Below are 13,318 nucleotides of genomic sequence, written 5' to 3' on the forward strand. Positions count from 1 at the left end.
GACTCCTAAATAGCACCATTGTGGACACCAAATATTGCTCTATCTGTTCATAAAAAGATAAATCACAGCGGGGTTGACAGGCACCATCTACTGCCACGTGATGTCCTCTTCTCAATGATTGCCAACCAGGAGTATGCACAACTAAAGATGCTTCTGTTGTGAGATCACTTGGAAGGGGCATCAAGCCACATGACGATGGCACCCACAATCCCCCCAATGGCTGCAGAAGGTGCATGAGAGAGAGATTGGGAGGGAACATGAGAAAGAGATTTAAGAGTGTACATGAGAGAAGTACTGGAGAAGGAAGATCAGAAGGTGATTTAAGGGGCATCAGAGAGACAGACTGAAAAAAGCCACAACAAAGAGACTTGTGTAGGGACATCATTTTTTAACTGGAGAGGAAATACAAGAAAGATTGAATAATGGGACCAGATTAACTGGAGAGGGGACATGAGAGAAAGAATCTGTAGATGGCACATGAGAGAGAGAAGAGAAGGGACATAAAAATTATTTGTAGGGGAAATATGTCTCTGAAGCCTACCAAAAGTATCAGTCATACTATAATACTGTTAAATATGAAAGTGATCCTATGTTAATTTATGTTTTCTTATATTTCCTTTTTTTATGTATACAAACTTACTTAAACTTTATTTCCTTCCCTTTTTCTTCTGTACCCTTTTTACCTGTGAAAAATAAATAAAAAGTAAATTGAAAAAAAAAAAATATTTGTAGGGGGCACATAAGGACACATGCGAGAGGGACACAAGTAAGTAATTTTCACTTTAAGGGCTCTGGTACAGGGGGAGATTAGTCGCCCGCGGCAAAACTCCCTGCTCGCGGGCGACTAATCTCCCCGAGTTGCCTTCCCTCTGCCATCCCACCGGCGAACATGTAAGTCGCCGGCGGGATGGCAGACGCGGCGGCGCGATTTCGCGCAAATCGCCGAAAAAGACTCGCGAGGCTTTTTCGGCGATTTCCCGAAATCGCGCAGCCGCGTCTGCCATCCCGCCGGCGACTTACATGTTCGCCGGTGGGATGGCAGAGGGAAGGCAACTCGAGGGGATTAGTCGCCCGCGAGCAGGGAGTTTTGCCGCGGGCGACTAATCTCCCCGTGTACCAGAGCCCTAAAGCTGTAAGATAATGGGATTGCGTCTGACAAGTCAAGAAACATAGGGTGCCTGAGAGATATCTGTTTGTTATCTAGAGTGGCTATAAACAGGGACATGAGATTGAGACTGGAAAGGGGATATACACTATATGCAATATTAGAAAGATGCCAGAGAGGCGTTTTTTGCGCAACTCTGTGCCAACAAAGTATTTTTCAGAGAAGTTTTTGCCCTTGATCCCCCTCCTGCATGCCACTGTCCAGGTCGTGGCACCCTTTTTCTGGCCAGAGATGGCTTTTCTAGTTTTTAAAGTTCGCCTTCCCATTGAAGTCTATGGGGTTCGCAAAGTTCGCGAATATTCGCAGGTTTTGGCGTAAGTTCGCGAACATGTTCGCAAACTTTTTTTTTTAGGTTCGCTACATCCCTAATATTGAACAGCCAATAAGAGAAAGACACTGAAAGTGAACATGCAACAGAGTCTAAAGAGGAATCGCAGGAGAGATTGGATAGCAGACAAACGGGCTATGGGGTTGATATAAGAACAAGACGGGATCTTGGACATGAAAAAATGATTGAATTATTAGAAGTATTAAATATTGCCTGGCTATTTTTCTGGCCTTAAGGTCCCCATACACGGGCCGATTATAGCTGCCGATATTAGTCCCTTGGACCGATTCGGCAGCTTATCGGCCCGTGTAGGGGCAGAACCGAGGGGCCTGGCCGACCGATATCTGGCCTGATATTGGCCAGATATCGATCGGCCAGGTTAGAAAATCCAGTCGGATCGGGGACCGCATCGGCTCATTGATGTGGTCCCCGAACCAACTGCCCCATTGCCGCTCGCTTGGCAATGTATTTTTATGAATGTTTAGCGCTGATCGTAATGTAATGCTGTTCATTTATGACACTGCAAATGTTTAAGATGTGCTTGAAGATGGTGTAAATATTAGTGCGAAAATAAAACGTTTTCATTAAGAAGGTTTATTACATACAGCGCGCACTTGTAAAGGTTAAAGAAATTCGCAAAGGGGGGAACGTAATGAAAGTTGGTACCGGAAACAATTATTTGCAATATGAAAATGTATGCCTCTGTGCATAAATTGCATTTGCGCAAATTTTATGTGGACTTTGTGAACGTGGAAGATGTTTAGCGCCCAATTCCGTATAATAAAACTTCCTAATGAAAAAGTTGTTACGTTTGCTCCAAAAGATTACGCCAGTTTCAACCATGACTTTGCGCAATTCAAATTCATAATGCGATAAGTCTAATGAACAATATTACACAGCGAAATGCGAATTTTTATTCTTGTTTGTGCACATTTTTTTTCCTTTTATGAGTTTTATTACATTCCTCCATTAGGGTGAAGACACACGGAGCTACTAGTAGCAGCTACTTGTTGCAGCTACTTAAAAAGACAATGCTGATCATTTACTGATCTCTATGTGTGTTTTAGTAGAGGCAATTCTCAGTATTGTCTATGGCAGGGGATTTTCTGGAGTTCAGTAGCCATGACAAGTAACTGCTACTAGTAACTCTGCTTGTCTTCACCCTTATCTTTTGCAAAAGATATTTTACATTCAAGCAAAGGTAAAACTGTTCCATTAGCGACCTATATCACATTTCTCCATGAAATCAGAATATTGATAAATTGCAGATTTATCAATATTCTGATTTTAGGGGGAGTTCTTGGAAGCACGTCTGAACCCCAACATAGTCGCTATCATATCAAATGCCTTGTACCTATTTACAGACACATCGCTGTAGTTTTAATCGCAGCTACAGTGCAACTATTAGGGTGAAGACACACAGAGCTACTTAAGGTGGCCACACACGTTGCGATCTGACGATGTTTCGTGCGACCATCGGTCGTACGAAACATCGTCAGATCCGCCACACACCGTCAGGGCTGAAACAGCAGATAAGGAGGTAGAAACAATAGGATTTCTACCTCCTTCTGCCGATTCAGCGCTGAAGGCAGATTTTGCTCAGGTGCCTTCTATGGCGCCCGATCAAAAATTTTTAACCGGTCCGATCAACGAGTCGACCAATATCAGCAGCTTCCTGCGATATCGGTCGACTCGCCGACATGCCATACACGCACGGAATATCGTACAAAACGAGGTTTCATACGATATTATCGGTGCGTGTATGGCCAGCTTTAGTAGCAGCTACTTGACACAGCTACTAAACACCAGAAAATCCCCTGCCATAGACAATACTGAGAATTGCCTCTACTAAATCACACCTAGAGACAGTTATCAGTAAATGATCAGCATTGTCTATTTTCGTAGCTAGTAGCTGCTACTAGTAGCTCTGTGTGTCTTCACCATTAGACTGCGGAGATTCGTTCCCTCCCTTAGAAAACCTTCTCCCCCAATGTAACACTTGACACAGAAAGGAGTACACTGACACCATGATTCCTTTTTTGTGGGTAGGGTTCGGCCACAGCTTTATTAAAGAGATACAACCGAAAATAGTCCTTGCCATGTATTACAAAACTTTCCCAACTTCACCAACAACTTATTTGTTATTATAACGGATGCCGGCCACTGCAAACGCAGTGGGCATGTGAAAAACACCAAACCAACCGGACTTAAATGGCCAAGGACTATCCCCGCCAGGAGGAGTTCATGTACCCCTACTTGAACTCCGACCCCCACCCACCAAGAGCCCTAGAGCCCTTTCAATGCCATCCTGCAAACCGGACAAGAAAATATCTTGCCCTATGTCATTGAGGTGTACTCCGTCCTGTGTCATGAACCTATAAGTGTCACCCTCTAGGTGGATGTGGCGCCATGCTACCCATCCTTTATTCCTGACAAAACGGGATATCCTCGTGTTAAGTAGCCTGCGCGCGCGGTCGATCGCATCTAGGTCCCTGGCCCCTCTCCATGTTAGTCTGGGGACAATTTCCGACCACAAAATAATTGGGTTAGTGAACAGTGAAGCGCAGCGCTCTAAATCTGACTTGATTATCGTTATTAGCTCGGCCACCTTAACCGCGCCTAGGTCGTTGCCCCCTGCATGGATGACCAGCACCAGTGGGCCGTTATAAATTTTACTGAAGGTAAACACTTCTGGTAATACTTGTAGCCACCGCAGGCCGCTAATTCCCTTCCAAACCATGTCAACCCCATGGAAACCGAGGTTCCTGCCTCCTGGACGAATAGCCGCCCACCTCTCTGCCCGACGGAGGTAGGAATGACCAACCATTAGAATTACTGGCGTATTGGAACCTGGGGAGAGAACTGATTAATTATCAGGTTGGGACGAATATAAGCCGCAAAGCAATTCGACTTCCACCTTCCCACTGATTTTACTGACGACTCGCTAAGGCCTTGTAAGCATGCTTCCGTCGCAGCGCCAATTCTGAAGGAGTGCGTGCCGAACTCCTTTTTTTCCAGACCCAGGTGCTCGAGGCATCTGTTGAACAGGCGGCTAAACTGATAGCGTGTAAGGGGGGAGCTATCCTCGTGTACGAGGAAGTTTGTGCCCGCGCTCCGCAGCGCCGCGAAGGTGCTAATCAGCTGTACTGGGCAAGCATGGCCTTGGATAGCGGAGATGGTCACCCAGCAGCCCCTTCCTAGGACATCAGTTTTTGACCTACCTATCCGGAACCTTATAAATTTTTCGTTTACGATCATGTCTTCTTGCTTAAGTCCGCCCAGCTTTTTGGCGCTCTGGGGGACGAGCTCACTAATGCGAAGGGCCCCAAAGAAAGCAAGGCTGAACGCTGCCCGGAATAGAGCAGTCTCGTATGGAGACTTGCAGATGACCTGAAGTGGGGCTAGCAAGCGCTGTAGCAGCTGGAAATCCACTGGCCTGCGCGTGTCACCCTTCTTCCCCTCTCGCCTCCAGCCCTTGAGGGCCTGTGTAATTATGAAGTGCTTAGTGACATCCTGCCAACCTAGAAGCTTAAAGAAAAAGGCCAAGCCGGTGAGGCGCCTTTGCGCGGAAATGGCTGACCCGCCCCTGGCTCGCAGCGCTACTAGGTAGTTAATAGTGCTGTCGCATAGCTGGCGAGCATCCTCGCCGTTACCCTTAGCAAAATGTAACCACTCGCTCCATGCGTTACCATATGCTTGCCACGTTGCTGGGGTGACCGAGGACCTAACCAGGATCAGCAGTTGTCCTCCACCAGGCGCCATAGGAATGCTGGGCATTTTGCTCCCTCCCGTTCCGTATCCGGCACCAATTCTCTGAAGGTCCCCCACTGAAAACGAGAGAGAGCATCAGCAGCAAAATTTACACGTCCCGGCACGTGCCTGGCGCGGAACCATATATTGAGCTCAAGGCAGCGCAGGACCAGATGTCTTAGCAGAGCAAGTACTGGTAATGAAGAAGAAGTTAGCTTGTTTATTGCAAATACTACGCTCATATTGTCTGTCCAGAAACAGATCTTTTTTCCTGACATTCTATGACCCCAGATTTCCACCGCTACCACTATGGGGAACAATTCCAGCAGAGTCAGGTTTTTGCATAGCCCTACCGGGGCCCAGTTATCGGGCCATTGTTCTGCGCACCAGCTCTGGGCCAGGATGGCTCCGAAACCTGTGGAGCCGGCGGCATCGGTGAATAAACTCAGTTCCTCGTTGGACACTTCTGTGTCCATGAGGCACGTGTGCCCGTTGTATTGTTCTAAAAAGGTTTGCCAGACCCTCAGGTCTTCCCGTAGCTGCTTTGTTATCCTAATAAAGTGGTGGGGCTGCTTAATGCCACATGTGGACAGGGATAGCCTCCGTGAGAAAACCCGTGCTATGGGCATAATGCGACAGGCAAAAACCAACAGCCAGTAAGGACTGCATGCTGCGGAGCGTTACCTTTTTCGCTACTGTGATCTCGGCTACTGTGCTTTTTAGTCTTTGCAGCTTGTCATCGGGGAGGCGGAAGACTAGTTCCACCGTGTCGATTTCGATGCCCAGAAAGGACAAAATGGTGACCGGACCCTCGGTCTTTTCTCTTGACAAGGGGACTCCAAATTTTTCCATGAAAAATTGGAATGTGCTCAGCAGCAGTTGGCACACGTTGGTGTTTGGGGGGCCTATGAACAGGAAGTCATCCAGGTAGTGTATAACGGAGTTAAGCCCGGTTTCGTGCCTCACTACCCATTCTAGGAACGTGCTAAAGCACTCAAAATAGCGGCAAGAAATTGAGCAGCCCATGGGAAGGCACAAATCGTAGTAGAACTGGCCTTCGAATTGGCAACCCAGAAGATGGTAGCAGTCGCTGTGAATAGGGAGAAGGCGGAAGGCCGACTCGATATCTGACTTGGCTAGTAGCGCACCCTTTCCTGGGCCCCGCCGCAGAAATTGCATTCGTGCTTAAATTTGCAGTTCCCGAAGAATCTGCAGTGCCCTTCATTGAAGAGCCAGCAGACTCCGGGACGTCTTGTTGCCGCTGCGCCTTGGGACCCGGTAGGGGAAGGCGCAGCGGCACCCTGCTGAAAGGGCGGTTTTGGGGTCATCATGATCCTTAGCCATGCATCAGTGGCTTTCATATCCCACCCCAGCTCTGGTTTGAGAGCAAGTCTGCGTCTAAATTCCTCATCGTAGCGCCACCATGAGGCGCCCCCGTGTGTCCTGTAGGCCCCATAAATGGAATCTAAGTAGATGAATAGCTCTGAGCATTTAGCCGGGTATTTTTGACCTATGATGCAGGCTAGGACCGAGAACGCTTGTAGCCAGTTGCCAAAGGTTTTGGCCACCTTTGGCTTTTTGTCGTCTGATTTGTCAAATCTCCTTTCCTTGTCCACTGTGGGCTGCTCAGGGGAGACGAGGGACCATATATCGACGTACTCGTTCCTCCAAATCTTTTCCCTAGTCTCCCCTGACAGGTGACAGCCCAGTGGGGATACCCCACAGAAATATGTATCCTTCAGTGGGCAAGGAATTGAGATATTGGGGTTAGAAGTGGCGGGGCCTATTTTTTCCATGATGGCTTGCAATGCAGCCAAAATTTCCGTGCCACTACTTGCTTGTTGTCCCCATGCCCTGGCGCACGAAAGCTCACCTGTTGGGTTCCAGTCGTACTGTGCCTGGTTGTGGCTGGCCGGAACAGGGCATGCAGGTGCTGCTACTGGCTGAGATCTCGGGTTGTACCCAGATGTGTCACGTAGCCTAGGTCTGCCTTGGTGGTAGTCAGTGTCAGCTGGGCTGGGACTGCCATAGTGCAGGGGTGCTCTGGGTGAGGTTGATCGTGTGGAGGCTGCCCTCCGTACGACCGTACTCCTGGTCAGGGTGGTGACCGGTTGGTGGCTGGCCGACACCCCGCTGGCCGAACCAGTGGAATGGTGGCGCCTGCGTGTCCCTGTGTCCAGGGGGGGCCTTGGTGCGGGCGTGCCCGCCATCTGCCGGGTGCGACTTGACTGGTTGAGGGGTTGGGTGTAAAAAACCTGAGGAAAGGCTTCTGAAATATATGATTTAGGTGGGGAGGGGTGGGGGGGGGGATGTGGGCTGTGTGGAGAAGAAATGGTCTGGTGACAGGCTGGGTGACCTGGAGAAAGCTTCCTCCAGTAGTAGCTCTCCTTCCTCTACCTCCAGTGGGACAGGGGACGTGTGCCTCATGGCTATAAGGGGCCTAGTGCTGCAGTGGGGGATGGGTGTGGAGAAAAGTGGTATTTGGCTGGCCGGTACACTGGGTTGAGGAGCTGCCTCAGCTGTGGGTGACGCAATACTTTGGGCCTGGGGTGCTTGGGGAGGCCTGCGTGCGGCCCTCTTCGCCTTATTAGAACTGGCGGAGGGCTTTTGTATGGGGGCCGCATTGGTGGCAGTTTCGGGGCCGCGTGACGTCACGCGGGCCCCTGTCCTACCCTCCGTGCGCTGCCTTGCCGGCGCGGCAGTCGGAGGTTGGGAGGCAGCGGCGGAGGTCTTGCGCCGCGTGGGCCTAGGGGGACTGGGGCTCAGGCGGGAGGGAGGGCGGGAGCGGCGAGGCGGTCGCCTACCGGCACCGCTCGCCGCTTGCATGCCCTGTACCTGGGTGCCGGCGGAGCCGAGGAGCTGGTGCAGCCAGTCGGCTCCCTCGGCTGCTAGTCTGGCCTGCACCTGCTGGAGGAGCACGTCGCTCATGGCAGAGAGCGGTGATAGGCAGCAGGCAGAAGGCAGAAGGCAGAAGGCAGAAGGCAGAAGGCGGCTGGGGGTAGAGAGCAGAGGATCCACAGTGCAGAGATGATCCTCCGTGCTGCTGCCAGTAAGTGAGACCCTGCTGTGTGAGCTGTGGAGCAAAGGGGAGGGGGGAGCTGTAGGAGTGTTCTCTTTTTTCCTGCCTGTAACAAGGAGCTGATTAACCCCTTCGTGTACTGGAGGGAATTAGGCCCCTTGCTAAACTCCACAGTCCCTCAGCGCTTTCCTTAGTTACTTCAGCGCTGTCCATTCCCTATAAAAACCATGGATAAGATCTGGGGAGATGCCTGTTTGCGATCCATACAAGACTTTCTCCCTGCGCTGAAACTTTCCACAACAGCGTCTCAGCCGCAGCCGGCGCAGCGCCAACCAGTTGCTTCTACCCTACAGACTGCGATCAGTACAACTCTTTCTTCTTGCGCTCAGCATTCAGCCACCCCCAGAGGGAGGGTCAGAGGAGGGAAACCATCCGCCCCCCCAGGGCGGGCTATTGACGGAATGTGTCAGTTTCCCAGGCTGTGGCACCACAGAGGGCTGCCCATTGGCCGGAGCCTGGCATATGCCTATTGTGTGCATGCTAATGTGCCCGCTATCACATCGCGCAGCGGGGCTAAGCACACAGCCACTCCTGGGATCTATAAGTACCGGCAGTAGCAGCAGCAGCAATATGCAGCGATCGGGGGTGACACTGGCCAGCAGTTCTGCACAGTGATACACAGAGGTGCTATTGGGGGACCGCGGCACAGGGAGTCTTGCAATGAGTTGTCTGGATCTTATGTACCACCACCAAGTGTATGGCATGCGTCAGTACCTGCCCAGCCCGGCGGCAGCTTGCAACTCAGCCTATTACCATCATCACCATCATCATCATCATAACCAACAGGTGAGATATTGCTGTCTAACTGCATGCAGTCCTTTCTCTCTTATGGGGGTGTTTACTCCAGGGTCTCCACATTCACATCATTAGCTCATTGTAGGCACTGGATCCAACCCCTTTACTGGGGAAATGGTATTAAAGTGTACAGCAGGATTGCATGGGTATAAAATAACATGGAAACTACTTTCAGAAATCAAAATAAATCATATTTGTCACTGTGTAGGTTCTTCCAACGATTACTGAAGTCTCAGGAGAGCTGTCTGGCAATAAAACTGCTGTTATATAACTTATTTATATGGTATAATACTGTATGTGTTCTGTATCAGTAGTTATACAGTACAGGTATGGGATCCTCTATTCAACACCCATTATCCAGAAAGTTCTGAATTATGGGAAGCCCATCTCCCATAGACTCCATTATAGGCATATAGTTCTAATTTTTAAAAATGATCTCCTTTTTCTCTGTAATAATAAAACAGTACCTGTACTTGATCCCAACTAAGATATAATTACCCCTTATTGGGGCAGAACAGCCCTATTGGGTTTATTTAATGGTTAAATGATTCCCTTTTCTCTGTAATAATAAAACAGTACCTGTACTTGATCCCAACTAAGTTATAATTAATCCTTATTGGAAGCAAAACACTCCTGTTGGGTTTATTTAATATTTAAATAATCTTTTAGTAGACATAAGAGTGGAGATCCAAATTACGGAAAGATCCCTTATCTGGAAATCCCAGGTCCCAAACATTCTGGATAACAGGTCCCATACCTTTATAAAACTAATAAACTCACACACATATGTATACACATACAATGTGTTTTATACACATATGTATAAAACTAACAATGCCCACTAAATAAATTAGTAAAAAAAAAATATACCGATATATATATATTTATATCTCTTACAAACTTACTGAACTGAATGGCGCTAATTCATTCCTAATTAATTTATTAAAATAGCAGGAAAGGGAAAGTTTTTAATTTGGCACAGAGATAGATTTAACTGATCTCTAGACATCAGAAACAATTCCGGCAGTGACCAGCAGTAACCCCATATTTGATGGAATGTATATTAGACTAAACACTTACAGGAATAGAGAAAATATCCAGCGTTGGGTCAATATCCCCTGGCCCACAGCCTTACTGTGGCTTCTGGGTACAATGGGGTAACAGTCACTGCTGAACTTAAGAATACATTTGGCACTCAGACTATTTAGGAAAATCCAACAAAACGACATAACTACATAAAAAACTCATTTAGTAACTGCTATAAAATAGTTCAGCATTAATGGGCACCAATGTTCTTGGGGCCGAGGATGTAACCTGGGAGAAAATAATACAAAAAAATTGCAGTACAGATATGGGAAGCCTTATTCAGAATGCTCAGGACCTGGGGTTTTCCGGATAAGGGGTCTTTCTGTAATTTGGATCTCTGTACTAAAGAATCATTCAAACATCAAATAAACCCTATAGGATTGTTTGGACACCAGCAACAATTAATTCTATCTTAGTTGGGATTAAGTACAAGGTACTGTTTTATTATTACAGAGAAAAGGGAATCATTTAACCATTAAATAAACCCAATAGGGCTGTTCTGCCCCCAATAAGGGGTAATTATATCTTAGTTGGGATCAAGTACAGGTACTGTTTTATTATTACAGAGAAAAAGGAAATCATTTAACCATTAAATAAACCCAATAGGGCTGTTCTGCCCCCAATAAGGGGTAATTATATCTTAGTTGGGATCAAGTACAGGTACTGTTTTATTATTACAGAGAAAAGGGAATCATTTAACCATTAAATAAACCCAATAGGGCTGTTCTGCCCCAATAAGGGGTAATTATATCTTAGTTGGGATCAAGTACAGGTATTGTTTTATTATTACAGAGAAAAGGGAATCATTTAACCATTAAATAAACCCAATAGGGCTGTTCTGCCCCCAATAAGGGGTAATTATATCTTAGTTGGGATCAAGTACAAGGTACTGTTTTATTATTACAAAAAAAAAAAAATTATCTTTAATAGTAAGAATTGATCAAAACTGACTCTATTGGAGATGTCTTTTATAATTGGGAGCTTTCTGGATAATAGGTTTCCCATACCTGTATTAGTAATACTAATAAAACTTCCACATTAACATCCAATAACCATATACTAGCAGAATGTTACCAAAGATGATGTTGGTATCTTCCACTGAACTAAAAGTATCATGAAAGAATCCCATCTCACTTCTGAAGCTGTATTTGTACAATGAAAATGGTTCTGTCCAGATGGTAACAATTAAGTGGGTTGATTTTTCTTTATTTGTGGATATATATATATTTTTTTTTTTGTTTTGTTTTTTTAAATGTATTTATTTGTTCTTGAAAGGCCCTTGTTAGATATTCCTCTATTTAATAGAAGCAGGAATGGAGTTACAATAAGTGAATTGTAAAAGGCTACAGTATTTTTAGAATAATTTTGTGTTTCATGGGAAGTTACAGAAAGAGTTAATACACGATTTCCATTACATTGCGCCCAACTTGCTGTATATCCAGGCAGAGGGCACTTCTGGCAGGCACAGGGTTAAACAGTTTTTTTTATCTGCCCCAATGAGATCCAAAGCATGAAGTTAAGTAACGGCGGTGCTGCCCAAAGGAAATGTGCCTAATAAAAATGTGTGTTTTCTTATCAGCCTGACAGGAGCTTGTGAGCACGCACAGAGCGTGGGTGTGAGGTGGGGCTTACACTGACTTGGCCCAGAGCGGGTCACTGGAGAATACAGCTTGTGTTGTTGCTGCATTCCATAAAGTTTTCTCATTATTATCCGTGTAGATCATGCTTTACATGGGAAGTGTCCCTCGCAGCCTTATGCCAGCCTTGCAGAAAGCAGCAGGGCACTTCCAAACATGTTTGGCACCGTGTCACTGGGATTACCAGGCTGACCGAGGCTCTATGTGACCCCTTGCATTTACAGTATGTAGGTATTGGTATGTATTTGGTGTTTTGCATTATGCAGAAAGTTCCAAATTACGGAAAGGCCGTCTCTCATAGACTCCATTATAAGCAAATAATTCTAATTTTTAAAAATTAGTTAATTGTTCTCTCTAATAATAAAACAGAACCTTGTACTTGAGTCTAAATAAGATAACTGATCCTTATTGGAGGCATAACAATCCTAGACACATATATATATATATATATATATATATATATATATCTTCGCAAGTAGCGCAGACACTTAACAGCATATATGTTTATTATATACATTATATCTTATATAGGTTTATTTACTCCAACATTCAGTCCAACTGAAATGTTGGACTAAATAAACCTCAGTCTCTCACATTTGACTTTTTTACCTTGTGTGAAAATTCCTGTGAGTGCTGTCACTATTTGTGAAGATGTCTGCTGTAAAAGAGTGCTGCTTACCAGCTGTATATATATATAAGAATGTTTTGTCCCTGAGGAAGAGCACCGTCAGTGCTCGAAACGTTGGACCTTTTTTTCAAATAAACTTTTCATTTTTTTGCAAAGTCCTGGTGTGTGCGGCTCACTGTCTGTATACTATATATATATATATATATATATATATATATATATATATGCTGTTAAGTGTCTGCATTTAGATCGGGTCTTCTAATAATGCTGGGTCAGTAATGCTGTATATAAGTTCCAAAGGACCAAAGGATGCATATTTAGACACGAAGAAAACATGCAGCAACATCCAGGGGAACAGCTGTCAGACTCAAAATAAACGTTACAAGTGGCTGAAGGGTGTACTAAATGGCCCTAAGAGCATGCACTCTAACCCACGCATATACAACTTGTGGAGCTCCAGATGTTGCTGAATTAATGCATTAGCATGTCAGATTGTATGAAGTGGTGAGGAAACATAGCAATGTTATGCAAACCCATTATAGATATAGTATATCAGAGAGATGATGGGCAATCATTTGCAATACAGCATTTTATTTTCTGGTTTCTATCAGGTATTTGACATATAAAATCACTTTGCACAACGCAAAGAAGCCCATCATTGACTTCAGGTGTAGTAACTTATAGCAACATAGAATAAATATTACCTGTTTATTGGTTGCTATGGTTGACTAGACCTAGAGCAAATTTGCACCTGTTTTACTATTCCCCAGACTCACCAGCCTCATGGTCTTACAGGGGACCCCTTTACAACAATGTTAGTTCCCTGTTACATTCAGCTGAACTTTACTGG

The 13,318-nt window shown here is 45.9% G+C and overlaps 1 protein-coding gene across 1 annotated transcript; it reads right to left on the reverse strand.

The window, feature by feature from the left end:
- Positions 1-3,524: 3,524 nt before the first annotated feature.
- LOC116408761 lies at positions 3,525-8,207 on the reverse strand. The gene is made up of 2 exons (XM_031896592.1): positions 7,117-8,207; positions 3,525-5,320 (listed from the first exon to the last, which is right to left on the reverse strand). Exons 1-2 carry the CDS (start codon positions 7,451-7,453, stop codon positions 4,326-4,328), a joined length of 1,332 nt encoding a protein of 443 aa, XP_031752452.1. The 5' UTR covers positions 7,454-8,207; the 3' UTR covers positions 3,525-4,325.
- Positions 8,208-13,318: the final 5,111 nt, after the last annotated feature.

Source organism: Xenopus tropicalis, chromosome 2, assembly GCF_000004195.4.
Source record: "Xenopus tropicalis strain Nigerian chromosome 2, UCB_Xtro_10.0, whole genome shotgun sequence".
In the NCBI taxonomy this organism is placed as follows: Eukaryota; Metazoa; Chordata; class Amphibia; order Anura; family Pipidae; genus Xenopus; species Xenopus tropicalis.